We start from the raw sequence: 14,784 nt of genomic DNA on the forward strand, positions 1-14,784 counted from the left end.
ATCAAGGTCAAGTCTTGTGTTAATTCTGCATTTTTTTCACACCGATTCATTCAGGTAGGGAATTATCATTGGTTTCACAATTGTTGAGAAATAATGAAACTCCCGGGCCTGAACTCCAATCCTGTATTCAGCATTATTCAAATGTAAGCCCGGTGTATTTTATGCAAAGTAATTACACCCTAAAATTCATCATAATTAGCCCGCATTATTCCACCATTATCCTTTCCTACAAGAGGAAAACGTACACCTCAGTCTCATCAGTCTTTCCCTTACTGACTCTCTTCACCTCTGGCAGCACACACCTGGAAAAAAACCTATGATTAATGTAGGCTCAAGTACACACACACATGCAGCCGGTGTCTAAAGCACATTGCTACATAGTGAGTGATCATGTTTAGTGTGCACATTCACAGTTTGTGCCACTGTTAAGACAGAGTGAGAGCTTAGACACACCAAGACACTTAAAGAGAGTGACACTCTGACCCAGAAAACCTGCTTGATGTAACATTACACACACTTATACATAACATTAATATACACTTAGGTTTCATACTTAATTATTGAAAATATGGGTCCAATGTTCTCAGCACAACCTCACCTACAATATCTTATGTCCCTTGACAGTGCGCTGGATTGTTTGCTATTATCAAACACCACACAGGATATCCTCTGAAACTAGCAGCATGATTTATTTAATAGTCTTTTAATGTGCTGTCTTCTGTCTGCAAAGGTTGTTAGCAGAGATGCAGACACACCACAAACCAGTCTGGTTGGACAACCCGGCGCTCCTCCATGTGTTCGCTTCATCTAATGCAACTGACAGTCCGGTGAGACTGATTAGTGGATGAAGACCAAGAACAAAGGCAGAAAGACCAACTTCCTAATTAATTTAATTGTTAAAGTTATAGTAAGTAAAGGGTAAACTGTCGAGTGGCGGTATGTTAAATTACCCCTGCTGAGCACTAAGCTATGTTTCCTGCATTGCTCCGCCCAACATTTTATGTTTCGAGACACCCCGGGTTACGTAAACAGACGCACCCAACCGCGCATCACGGATATGACGTCAACGCGCTGTAATTCAAACTTCAGGAAACGAAAGTCAGGAGGAAACGGTCTGTTTGTCACAAACGGACTAGTTTCACAGGATATCTTCACCTCGCTGCATTTGTAAGTGTAAAATATTTAGTGTTGCGCCAGTTTTCATATTGTTCTTTGGAAATGGACTGTGTGTAATTAAAAAGACGTAACGTTAGTTTATTAAATGCTGCCAAACTATAGGCAGGTGCAAAGGTGTATGTAACGTTCAGGAACTGTCTGTTTTATTACCGGTTTGAGCTGTTTAATCGATATTTCTCTTAAGCTAACGTTGAATTACCTCGGAGAATGAGGATAAATGATGGTGAAATGCGTGCGGATAGATGTGGCGTTAAAAATTAACGTTAGTTTTCAATGACTGGAAGTGAAATATCACACACATGTACACATTTATTTTCCCGTCAATTTACGCGAATAATTTGTAAAGCCTGTTGCATTATTTACTATTCAGTAGCACTAATTTCTATACCAGCATTTTTGAATTTCAGTTGGGATGTTTCAAGTAGTGTTTTGAACCTTACCTTCAGTTTGATTTTTTTTATTGTTCAAATGATCTTAGACAAAAAACATCTGAATTTTACATTCATAAACATCAGTCTTACATGAGTGTCTAATGTCTTGTCATGTCCTCATAAAAGTCTGGGCCACAACACCAACAACAAAGCAGCCATGACATCTAAAGGTGCCAAGGAGACCATCGTCACAAGGTTGGGTTTCAAATCCAGCAGCTCTGCCTCCAAAGCTGAGGCGGAGCTGGAGAAAGTCAGGAAGGAGAATGCTCACCTGCGGAGAAAGATTGATGAACTGGCCAAACGCCACATCAAACCACCCGACTCAGACAAAAGCAAGTTGCTGGAGGTAAAGGAAATTTTCTTGTCAGATGTATTGAGGAAGTGGAGAGTTAACTTCAGAATTTCTTGCATATCTGTCTGTCTCATGGCTGTTTTTTTTTTTGTATTTTGATGTGTATATGGTATCCTGTGCTGATCATTTCAGAGGATTCTTTCCCTTGAGACGCTGCGAGAGAGAAACAATCAGCAACTGCTTGTTAAAGAGCAGGAACTTGAAATGCTGAGACAGCAGCTGACAGCTAAAGGAGGAGAGGTGTGTACACATGACTCATCCCTGCAGAAATGTATGGTTAAAATTCACTTTTACGGAGGCACCCTGGCAGAGCGTGTACCATAAAGACTGAGTTCATATCCTCTTTGCTGCAGGTCATTTCCTTTCCCCCTCTTTCCTATAATAAAAAAAAATCCCACTTACAGTAAACTGATACAGATGATATCCATCTGTAAACACGGACACACAGATCTGGACATCTTGAGGGAGCAGTTTTCTAACCGTGATGATGAGTACATACTTGTGTCATTTAAGCCTACTCCTGAACTGCTGAAGATTTGTTACACTGATGGCATTGTATTGGTGGTGGCATATGTATTGCTGGAAGCTGACAAATGTCAGAAAGGGGAAAAAAAATCATACTAGAGAGCTGCCACGAAAACAGCTATGGGGGATGGGTTGGAGAGGGGGGTAGCTTCTATGCCATTTTGACAGCAGCTCAACTAAGTTTAGACAGCAAGCAAAAACTGTATAATAACACATGGTGTGTATGCTGTCCATTTAATATTTCTAAATCGGCTATCTTTCACTATAGTGGGTCTGTGTTTGCATTAGAATTCATGGCCTTACTGTTTATGATACTGCTGGGGAATTGGATGCTATCTGTGTGAGGATGTTGCTTATCCCTGTGAAATGTCTTTTTTATTGTTACAGAAATCATTTTCTAATTTAGGCCAATCAGAACGGCATCAGGCTCAAAAACTTGGAAATGGCATGCTGGTAAAAGGAATATCAGCAATTTGTTTTCCCAGACATTGTGATTTTGTTATGTCATTTAATCACAATTTAAAAGCACGCCTCTTCCTCGTTAACTTTAATCCCACAAAAGTGCTAAAAGCAGAGCTGCCCTGTGATCGGCGCCAGCAGACTGGCAGCCATGTGATGTCATTTGTGTGAAGTAGATAATTGCTTGGAGAAGAGCAGATTTCATTAGAAAACTCTCTGCATGAGCAAAAGTTTTAAAAAAACCAGGTCGACATAGTGGTTGTGAAGGCCAGTCAAGTGTTGTGTATTCCAGGTGGTAGCATCACTGCAGACCCAGCTGGAGCAGCGGAGGAAGGAGGCTGAGCAGAGAGACTTGTTGTTCCACAACTTGTCACAGGAGACGGAGAACCTGAAAAACCAGCTGGCCAGTGTTTCTGCCCGCTGCCAGTCCCTGCAGACGCACGTGGAGGTAGGTTGATCACCTCATCGCCTCCATAACCGTCCAGATGTTCTCATTAGTTGGAAAAGTTTGCACTGCTATTAAAGTTTGTCTCCTTTTCCACACAACCAATTATCTAATTGAGATTCTGTGATAATGTAGTTGGCTTTAAAATGTGTCAAAGCGAGTGCAGGTCATGCAAAGTGTTAACAGTATCATAACGCTGATAAAGTGCTTAGTTATTGATGACCTCATATTATATATAATTTTACTTCAGGATTTTGGTATGAAGATGTTTATTAGAATTCCTGACGAAAAAAAGGTAATTTTATTTATTTTTTTGTCAGAAATCATTGAACAAAGTTGGCTGAGGTTTTATTTATTCTATCTATTCTGAACCAGGATTAAATCACACCCCTCTGTCCTCTCCCTCCCGTTCTAATACCTTCCATCTGAGAATGGTTTTGCTTATCTGCACTGCTGATGCAGCAGACAGTTGTGTTGAATTATAATATTTTTGACAAATCAAATCCTGCTCAACAGATTCAACAGACCGCATTCGCCTCTGGTTGGGTTTTTGAATAGTCATGGCACCTGTTGAGACCAGTACCTTGTGCGCATAAGATCTGTATCATGTTCACCGTCACTGGTTTATTGTACGGTTCAACAGAATCTGGGTTTTCCTTGAGTCTTCTCCCGGGAGACGTGTTTGGAAATGCAGATGCAGGTATTCTTATGTCCACTGGGTGGCATTGTCTGACCTCTGATTGTTTTCCTCAGCTGCTGACGTTACCTTCTCGGTGGAACAGCCTTTCTCACCGACATTGCTTCAGATGACAGAACACAAATGCACACGTTATTCCGTGGTATTATTTCAGCAATCAATACAATAAGCCATCACTTGCAGTACTTTTGTGAAAGATGAAATATGTCCAACTTGCGCTTGCCTCGCATTTCCTTCACCATCGTCGATCGATTTCCTTATCAAAAGGCTGCACTGATTCCCGGTCAGCCGTTTGATGCTTTGAGCCCAGCAGGCCCTCACTGCACTCTTAGGAGCGGTCATCAGGATTCTCTTTGGCTTCTGGAAGGACCAAGGTGGCAAAATCACGAGTAAGGACTCCAACAATTCGGACTGCTGAAGACTGCGAGATCACATACCAATGGGCTTTTTGGGTCCTGTAGTGAAACTCAGTTCACTGTAGTTCAAACTTGATTCCTTGAAGAGAAGAATCTGCCTAACTTTCCTGATATTTAGTTTTCTCTGGAGCTTCCCCCAAATAGAAGGAGGGAAACTCCAAGCCTGTTCTCTTTTGATGCTTCTAAATAGTTGTGACTTGAACCAAAAGAAAAGAAAAGTTTAAAGAAGGTGAAGAGGAGATATTAACAAGAAAGGCACCAATGCAGTTTTTTTTTTTTTTTTTAAGTTCCCTTGTTTTTGTTCCTCATAAAGGTCACCACAAAGCTGGAAGGACTGTTTGAATCTAAATGCTTTCAGGTGGTTTGCATAACTCCTGTTTTCTAGTCACTACTTATAGACTCAAGGTTAGAAAGTATTAAAATGCACAGTATGTACTGAAATGAATAGGAATACTTGATACATGTGGACATTCTGTCCTCCTTTTATATGTCAGTGTCTTTCAGGTCCCATTGCAAGTGCATGTCCTTATCTCCATGACTTAATGGTACTTTTCCAGGAACGCTCTCCACTCCCCATGCTCTTGGCTTAGCTCCTTTCGCATTACTAGAAATAATCTGACCAACAGACCCTGACCCATGCTTTCCCTTGGTCCTGGACTCACAAAAGCTATTAGCGGGCTTAGCTCATTGGACATAACGTTTAAATCCATCTGGAAAAAGTTGACAAGCTCATGATTCTTGTCTGGTAGCGCATGAGCTCAAAAGGCCTTAGCGCAGAGATGATAGTTTAGATACGTGTGACTGTGTTTACACTTTGGGTAAGACCTGTTGACCTCTGGGTCAGGGGGTCAGAATTATGAGATGAGTGGCTGCCTTTGAGGAATGGATGCAGAGGAACTGGCCCTAGGGATGGCGTTCTAGGTCATGTGTCAAGTCGCTGAAAAAGTAGTACATGGACTGATCACTTCCTCCAGTGTTAGATGAATAATTTAAACCAGCAAGCCTACGAGTGAGCTTCAAGCCTGTGGCAAGCCTACTGTTTGTAGTGTCTGCCGAGGTTTTGCCCAGAAAACTGATGGCAAATAGCAATATTAATATTGTAAAGTAATAAAGTATTTCAGAACAACTTCATTTGTCTTGGATTTATGTCAGACAGGTCCCAAATCCCCCAAAGCCTTCAGTTCTGCCGTTTTGCTTGAACAGCATTATGTCTAGAATAACTATGTATAATAACAAAAAAGGCACAGTGGTGCATAGCATGTAGTTCTTTAAATATTAAAGACTTGCTAATTACATCCAATCTTATTGTTTCATTTATACCAGTCTTACTGAAAATAACTGTATTTAGTGACAGGTAAATCAGAAGTATTGATGCCAACACTGCATGTCAGACTTTGGCTTATTTCAAAACAGTTTTTTCTCCCTACAGAACGGACAGGTACCTCCTGCAGACTTGGCGTTGGTACAAGATCAACTGAGAGACGTGAGTCCAGTCAATTATTTACTGTGTGTGTTTCTGCGTGCCCGTTTGTAACGTAGGTACATACACTCTGAAATATCTCGCCCATCACCCAAGTATCTGAAAGCATTTTACTTTATTAGACTCTTTATTTTTACTAGACTTTATTAGACTGTTCAGATCCAGGGTGAATTAGATAATCCTCTGACCTTCATTCAATATTTCCAAGATACTTGGGTCCTTTTTTATGTCCAACAATGAGACATTTAGAATTCCTTTTTTGAATAAAACATTTTCATTATGTTGCATGAGTGAAAGCCGTTTTTCTACTCTATCCACATGGTAGTTTTGTCACACAACCAAACTCCTGTCATCTACACACACACACAAAAATAAGAAAAACAGGATCCCCCCCCCCCCCTTGAATTGAGCAACACTAATGTCTAAATACACAGAATACAGTAAGTCATTGTAGGGGCTGTGTATCTCATCACCAGGCTCTTGAGAAGAACCAGCAGTGGCTGATGTACGACCAGCAGAGAGAGGCCTACGTCCAGTCCGTCCTCACCCGCACGCTGGACCTGGAGCAGCAGCTGGCCCAGGCAAAGCAGCAACAAACCAAACAAGAGGCCAGTTCAGATGGTGAGAAATGCAGGAGGAATTGTAATCATGCGCTAAGTACTTGAAATGTTAAAGTAATTAAAATGAGCTTAACAAACAGTTTGCGCTCAGATGCATACAGTATGCGAAAAGGGGAAATTAGGAAAAAAATATGCAGATTGATTCAGATAGTATCTTTTTTTTTAGTCACAACATTAAACATTAACAAGGCGACAGGCTTTGAGTAGGAACAGGAGATCAGAAAGGATTAGGTAAGTAATGATCCAGCACTTAGAACTGTTTGGTTTTGGCCATTAAATGGCAAAAATCTTACATTTGGATTGCAATGAATATCTTAGATTAGCTTCTTAATTTGCTTACTACCTTTTCTCATCGTAGCTCCTGCCAGCTCAGCAGCACCAGAGAAGGACATTCAACTGAAGAGCCACTATGATCAGTTGATGATGGAGGTGCAGAAAGACCTGCAGAGCCAAAAAGATCAGGTCACCAGAACCCAACAGGAGCTGAATGCACAAAAGGAGCAAGTAAATACAGCAGGATTTCTTTTAATTACTATTTACTCCGTTCAACTCATTTTCCAGACTCCTGAGACACCTTTGAGTGTCCCTATTAAAGTATGTTTGCGCTGCATCTGTAAGCAACTGGACCCCAACCCCAATACAGTCCTGCATTCTTTAATTTGAGGCATTAAATTGTAGAAATATATTGGAGAAAAGATGAGGCAGACGGTATACAGAATTCTGAAATTTATTTTTCCTGTGGCTGTGCAGACCTCGATGGCTCGGGCTGAGCTGCAGTGTCAGAAGGAAGAAGTCGCCAGGCTTCAGGAGGAGACGTCAGCACTGCAGAGGAGGTGTGAGGACAAGTGCAGCGAGCTCGCGTCCTTTCTGAGGAAGTACAAAGACAAGAGCAAAGCGCTGGAGGAGGCCAAGATGGAGCTTCAGGCAGAGAAACTCAGCAACAGGTAAAGCAAATACGTTCTTGACCTAAATATCAAATAGAGGTGGCTCTCAGATCAGCTCTGTGTCGTATTTTAAAATGTGAACATCCCACTCCTTTGTCCTTGTAAAGAGCCATTTCCAAATGTGCTAACAATAGCAGCATACTACAAACTTTGCATTCAGACATGAAGTGAGTGAGGAGAGAAAGGCATCGTCAGAGCGGGCAGACAGGCTGAGAGTGGAACTGGACAGTATGGACATCAGACTGGAGGAGGAGAGGAAGAGATCTGCTGAACTCCTGCTGCAGGTAACACTCACATTCACTGTCATGTAGTATCATGAAAGTTATCCACTCCATATGTCAAAGCTCTATGATCCCTGAAAGGGAGCCTGCATTTTTAAAAAGGATTGGAAATGTAATCCATCAACAATTATGTCATAAATGGCAAAAGCTCAAAACATATCTGAGAATATTTAGATAAAATCCCATCGTATTTGAATAGAAAATGATTGCAATGCATCACTGGGTTTTACTGACAATTTGGCCTTTGCAGGTAAATATGCTGCAGAAGTCTCTTCTGAGCCAAAACGAAGAACCGAGGAGAATCACAGCTTTGGAGCAACAGGTAACACTGTGTGTTTTTGAAGAAAAGCGTTCACACAAGCAAAAATCAAATAGTGAAAAACCTGCATCCCAGCTGGGGCCAGCAAAACTAAACGTTACAGCATGTAGTGTGTAGCACACACAGTTGTAACTATACTATAAGTTTTTTTTTAAAGCAGTGAATTCCATACTGATCCCACTTGTGCAATTTAAGTACAATGAGCTCTTGGCTCTCTCCTTCTCATACATTTCTTCCTCTCCCAAGATCCAACTCTCTGCCAAGGACTTTGAGAATGAAAAGATTGATCGTCAGAACATGCAGCACCAATTGCATAAGGTGCTGAAGGAGCTTCGCAAGGCCCGAGATCAGATTAATAAACTAGAGTCTGCTGTAAGTGCACTTCATAACCACATGTTCACTGGTCAGAAATGCAGCTTCAGTCTGTTAAGTCAGTCGCAAACAACGGCTCTCACTGGCTTTCTTTCATTCATTTCATTTTCTTTCATTTCATTCACTCTTCTTCCATTCTGTGTTCCAGAAACAGCCAAATGCCCGTTTCTCAGAGCCCAGCTCCTACAACAGCCTTGAGTTTCAGCGTCTCACCATCGACAACCCTCCTGGTCCCACGTCTCCGTCTAAAGTCACCAGCCTCCTGGATGAGAGTTTCCTGGAGTGCCCAAAATGTCGGGCCCCCTATCCCACCAGCCGCCACAGAGAGCTCCTGGCACACATTGACTACTGCTTTGACTGAGCTGGTAGAGAGTATAGATCAGTCCCAGCCTGGGTGTCAGGACCTCTCCTCACCCAAAGGGGCAACAAGGTAGGGAATAAGGAAAAAATGTGGGAAAAAAACCAAACATTTATGCTACACACACTTCTTTCTCCAAACCGTTTTCAAATAAAAGGGGGGGAAAATCACCATTTGATTAACCTAGTCATATTGGCAAGCCGTCTGTGATAATGGCTAATAAGTAGATATTGGTTCCTTTTTTAATGGGACATAAACCAAAAGAGATGGACAGCACTAGACTAGATCCAGTCAGGGTACTCTAACACCTGCCTGTGTTAGAAGGAAGAATCTGAGAAGCCAAAACCAGGCAGGCTTAGACTACCTGATGTGTTCCTCTTTGAAAAACAGCACCAATTCCACAAACACAGCACACAGGCGAGCAACAAAGGTGAGTGAAATATATTTTTTTAAAGTTATCTGGAAGGCTCCTAACCTTAGTCTTCATTTAATGTAAAGTGGCATGAGACCTCATGCAAAACGATTTCTTAGAAATACTCCTGCTGTCATAGTGATCACTGGATCCACATTTACGACACATTCAGTAACAGGACATGCACACGTCTGAAGCATGATAGTGCTTCAGACATGTGCGTGTCCTGTCCTGTCCTGTCCTGGCAGGTTTATTTAATCGCTACAAAAGGCTGAAACATAGTGAATCTTTTTTTTTTTTTTTTGTCTTCTCTCCAAAAGATATGCAAATGATTCGTTTGCCTCAGGGTGGATTAAGGTCAAAGCTGCCCGAAGGCCTTAATTCATAGCAAATACACAAGTTGGGTCTTTTTTTCTATACATATATAAATGGAAACCAAGGGACGTTCATAAAATGCTGCATGTTTGATCTCCAATTCACCTTAAAACAAAGCACTGAAAAGTCTGCTTCATGCCAAATGAGTTTGACAGTATGAAAAAATAAAAGTGATTCCTTTTGCCCTTATAATGCCATCAGGCCAAAAACTGAGCCAATCGTGAATTGGAAAAGAACTATTATATTCCTTCCATATTTTAATTTCTGGGGTCTCTGTGCTTCATGTTTTTTCATTTTTTCGTGCTATGAAGCTCTTAGGATTCTGTTTTCTTTTTGTGTGTATTTGATGAAATTATTTATTCTTGGGTTTTTATAAGTGAGCTACTGTCTTTTTTTTTAGATAATATAAGCCTTTATTTTCCTTCAGTAAATGCTTGTTGATGTGTTTCTGTGCAGTGGTCTGTATTTATGATGGCCTTTTTTGTACCATGGGAGGTTTTGGGTTTTTTTAAAATAAAAGTTTACATACCTGTCTAATATGTTCCACACTCCCAGTTATTGATACTTTGGTGATTCTATGTAACATTTTCTGCATTTTGACAGTATTCAGCTGATGAACAAAATAATAGGGAAAAATATGTCAGTGTCTTCCGTCTTTTTGCTGGTTTGATTACATTCATATTCAGTCATAATTGTGGACAATCCGTCCATCTAATTTGCCTGTCACATGTTGCAGGCAAGTTAAATTCTTAGTGATTGTGCTCCGTTACAACGTGCAGTGGTGTTTCTCTGTCTGCTTTGTCTCAAACAGCTGGACAAACCTCACTGAGCCACGTGAGTGTAACCATGACCAAGATCTCTTTCTCTAACCCCAACCACATAGTTTAGTAGTTTACACTTAACCACACCACAAACATGCTTCGTCTGGTCACGTAGTTGGTCTCAAGGTGCCAGCTTGTCCGTGTATTCTTCCTTGTTCGAGTGAGGCTCCCTTCCACCTCCACCTTGACTTTTTCAAGCCTGCAGCCCTGTTGAGGCTGGAATGAGATTGTATGAGTTAATTCCTTGTACTAAACTATTTAAGGCAGGGGATTAGTGAAGGTCCTGTTGGTTAGAGAAAGGGGTTAAGGTGCATTTATTCCTGCAGCCTTGGCAATGTGACCAGATAGACAGACACTGCTAAACTCTCATCTTTTAGAGACTTGTTTTGTTTTAACTTAGGCCATGTGACTTTTTTTAGAAATGTGATCAGAGAATTACATTGTTTTGACCAGTATTTGTTGGCCGTTTTGCTGGGTTTTCTTTTGTTTTTTTTTTGTCTTTGATTTATTGTAATCATGTGCTCCAAAGTTGTTTTGCCCTGCCCTATACTGTACAAAAAATGTGCAATAAAGACTTAAATCTCCAAAACAGTCCTTTGTATACTTTTTGCCACATCAGAGTGTGCTTTGAAGCAATTGTTTTGACCTTTTTAAATATACTAAAATATAAAATGTATTAATATGGTTAAAATGATTGAAAATCAGTTTTACATGGTACCCTTAGCATTTATTGTAAACTGTTATGTGGTCAAATGTATATTTCAAAAGCATAGTACTCATGATGCTTATGTTACAGATGATCCACAGTGGAAGAATGAGAGCTGAGCTTGGTGTGTCTTGCCTTTGTGTCGTTCCCTTAACAATACTTGATAATGAAAGGATTAGGTGCCATCAGTATATTCCATTCACCATTAAGCTGATGTAACATGCTCTGATGTTTCACTCTAAAATTGATTTTCAGCTTAATCTACAGAGCAACAAGGTATTAATGTAGAAAACATTTTGTCAGTGTTTATGATGCCCCATAACCAATTAGATTCTCCAATGCTGAAGGATCAGCCATGAAAAATACAAGAATCCACAGTCACGTTATCAGCTCTGCTGGGCTGTATATGTCGCAGTGGTGGTTTGAACTAATTGCTAATGTCAATGTGGTAACATGCTGTTGTTGAGTGGGTATAATGTTGACCATAGCTAACATGCTAACATTTGCTAATTAGGTCTAAAGTGCAGCTGAGACTGAAGGGAGCATCGTTAGTTTTGTGTTAGTTTCGCTTTAGTTACTACTTGAAAAATTAAGAAATCAACTGATTACATTGCATCCTCAGGCAAAAATGAATTAATGTACCAAATTTCATGGCAATCAATTCAATAGTTGTTGAAATATTTCATTCAAAATCACTAATACCAACCTCATGGTCCCACTGGAGGAAAAGTCGGGGAAAGTCATTAGGATTCATCATCTGGGAACCACAAATGTCTGTACAAAATGTATCCAGCAGATGTTGAGATATTTCATTAGAAAGTGAAAACCTGGACTTGCTGCTGGCCCTAGATCAAAGTCAGAGGATCACAAAAGTCATTAGGATTCATCCCCCAGGGACCATGAATATCTGTGCCAAATTTCATGGCAATCCATCCAACAGTTGTCATCACATTTCACAGAATCTGATGGGAGAGCGGGAGGCCCCACTGACTGGAATAAAATCCAGCTGTTTGTGTGCAGATAATCCTACTCCACTCACACACTTCTTTACCACAGCTTTAGGTATTTATGCTTATTTTATGTGTAACAGGTGTGTTACACACTCAAGCATTATTTACTTACATGATAAAGTATAAATAATAAATATATAAATATGTACTGTAGTTCATTCACATTTCATTAACAACTTGTTACTGAAGTTATGTCAGGTGCTGAATCACAGTACAGGAAGCTGTTGCTCATCTCACCCCCATATATATATATTTATATATATATACTTGGATTTTGATGTATTCTGACTGACCGTATCCAAAGGCAAACAACATGAATTGATTATTTGCCATCCAGAAATACAAATACATATTTCAAGGCAATCAAAAATTTAATGAGCCAGCGTGGTATGAATGTTTTATTTCAAAAACTGGATCAAGTATACATCATACAATCAAGGAACAACCAACTATGCCCTTATAGTATATTACTTAATATGCATGTATGAAGGCTTATTAACAATATATGCCTTGCTACAGGATACTGTATGTCATTCAGTGTAAAAGCAAAGTCAGTGACTAGTGAACCTGTTTTTATTTTGTTTTAGTAAACATGGTGGTTATACTCCAAAGCTGCAGTGTTGCTGAGAGTTCAGCTTTACTTAAAAAGAGGTTTTCACAACTGACTATTTGTCACATAGGCCTGAAAAGTTCCAAAAGCTGCAAGGATGTGATATGTGTTTTTCTCACTGGAAGATCAGTTGAAGTTCAGTATCAGAATCGGCTACTTTCTCTATAAATATAGACAGAGACAGTAGAGGAGAGAGAGCTCTGGTGGGAGTCTGTCCAAGACCAGCAGAGGGGCACACAATCCCAGAGGTGGGTGCTTCAAATAGAAGTTCCCTCAGTGTCAACAGGTAAGCTGCTTTCACAGAAGCCTGCAGTGGACAGATGACAAACATTTTACTTACTACAAAATTCCACATGAGCATAAACACACAAAACATGTCAGTCTCACTAAAAACCTTAAATATCAATGCCTTCAAAAAATGCTAAAAAGTCCAAATGAAAATAGTTGTAACACTATTCGTGATTTTAAGCCTGTATTACTGATAAAGGGGTTTCTGAACAATGCCTATCTTACTAATCAGTCAAGGTAGACCTTGATCACGAGTTCAGTCAATCATTGACTTGGTCTCCCCTGACTGAATGATACTCACAAGAGGCATAAACAAAAGTTGAACTCACCGGTGTGTGCAACGCGTCTGTATTTGCCCAGCAAGCAGAGGTCCATCTTCTTTCTGTGGACTTTAACTTGGTCCTCCGGCCTCAGACCAGTTGGATGACGAGAGAATATGAAGGAGTAGCTGTCTAGGCAAGTGCCATCAGAGTCTAGTAGTCTGCAGGAGTAGTGGATGGCATAGTTATCGTAGTCGGTGTCCATCACCCAGTGGTCATCATCTGGGAGCAGGGAGGGGAGGAGAGAAGGGAGAGTGTGAGTGGGGAAGTAGAGTGTAGAATATGTACCAAGCCAAACTGTTACAATGTGTGAAACATGTTTCTTAAACTTGCATGGTAAGTGTAAGGCCAAAAAAGCAGAAAGCCGATCAGATTAAAATAGACATTTTGTGTACGTCTCACATCTGACTTTACTCTTTACTTTGATGTTTGTATATGGCAGCTTTTTTGTTCACAAGATAAAATCTACTGTTTCAGTAAAAATTTTGGTGAATTTTAACATTAAGACAATTTCACTGTCTTAAAGCAACAGTATATATAAACATGGACTCGTCTTGTGTAGAAGATCCCATCACCATTGACTTGTGTTCAAAACTCCAGACTTTGTGCTTAGAAATATGTGATTATCTCTATTTTATAACATTTTAGAGATTGCATGTCACGTTTAAAAGTTTTTTTTACTTTTGAATTCTATGAAAGTGTAGCTTAATGTGATGTCAAAGTTACAATCAATGGCATTCGGACCCCGTTTTCTAGACGCCAACAATCCTGTTTGTATTATGATGTCAGTGAGTCAAGCACAGAAACCAACAAATTCAAGTGAGACATTCACATTAGGTCCTATTATTAATGTAAATGTTCCACAACTTACATCCGGTCTGCAGGTAGGCTGCAACTCCCCAGTACTTCATCTTGAACTTGGCGGGGTCAGGGGTTTCCTCGAAGGTGGCCAACATGTCGGCACACATTTCCCAATTGCTAGAGGTCAAAGAGAGTGGAGGACGTTGGAGGAGGACATTACGTGACAAAATGGAGGAGCATACTGATTTAAGCACAGAACACGTAGTAAGTTGCACAAATTCACAGTTCAAAGTGGAGGACAGATGAGCCTTCACAGTAAAGAACAGCACTCACTTGAGGATGATGACTCTGCCCTTGGCAGTGGCAGTCATTGTGCCGTCTTCCCCGACAATGAACTGGGCCACGATGTTGTCAATTAAAAACAAACCCTCTGGGTCCTTCTTTGCTACAGCATACCATGTCCCTGCATACTGTGAGAAAGAAGTCCCCATCTAAGTCCACTTCAAAACGCAGTGATATTCATTAAGTAAAAGCAGGGACACATAGATTTTTCTTTAGGAAATTAG

General features: G+C 40.4%; 2 protein-coding genes across 3 annotated transcripts in view; one reads left to right on the forward strand and one right to left on the reverse strand.

Moving 5' to 3' along the window:
* Nucleotides 1–1,757: 1,757 nt before the first annotated feature.
* cep55l (centrosomal protein 55 like) lies at nucleotides 1,758–11,057 on the forward strand. Its single transcript, XM_070851830.1, has 11 exons — nucleotides 1,758–1,953; nucleotides 2,092–2,199; nucleotides 3,236–3,391; nucleotides 5,931–5,984; nucleotides 6,458–6,602; nucleotides 6,960–7,105; nucleotides 7,352–7,545; nucleotides 7,706–7,829; nucleotides 8,077–8,148; nucleotides 8,392–8,517; nucleotides 8,666–11,057. Exons 1-11 carry the CDS (start codon nucleotides 1,765–1,767, stop codon nucleotides 8,876–8,878), a joined length of 1,527 nt encoding a protein of 508 aa, XP_070707931.1. The 5' UTR covers nucleotides 1,758–1,764; the 3' UTR covers nucleotides 8,879–11,057.
* A 1,714-nt stretch (nucleotides 11,058–12,771) lies between these two features.
* The window catches only part of rbp4 (retinol binding protein 4, plasma), a 178,763-nt gene continuing 176,750 nt past the window's right edge, over nucleotides 12,772–14,784 (reverse strand). For both annotated transcript variants that reach the window (XM_070851410.1, XM_070851411.1), the window contains exons 3-6: nucleotides 14,552–14,688; nucleotides 14,289–14,395; nucleotides 13,427–13,639; nucleotides 12,772–13,116 (exon numbers count right to left, since the gene is read on the reverse strand). In XM_070851410.1, the coding sequence (XP_070707511.1) occupies nucleotides 13,067–13,116; nucleotides 13,427–13,639; nucleotides 14,289–14,395; nucleotides 14,552–14,688 (507 nt within the window). In that variant the 3' untranslated portion in view covers nucleotides 12,772–13,066. The remainder of the gene's footprint in view (nucleotides 13,117–13,426; nucleotides 13,640–14,288; nucleotides 14,396–14,551; nucleotides 14,689–14,784) is intronic.

This window comes from Pempheris klunzingeri, chromosome 20 (assembly GCF_042242105.1).
Source record: "Pempheris klunzingeri isolate RE-2024b chromosome 20, fPemKlu1.hap1, whole genome shotgun sequence".
Taxonomy (NCBI): Eukaryota; Metazoa; Chordata; class Actinopteri; order Acropomatiformes; family Pempheridae; genus Pempheris; species Pempheris klunzingeri.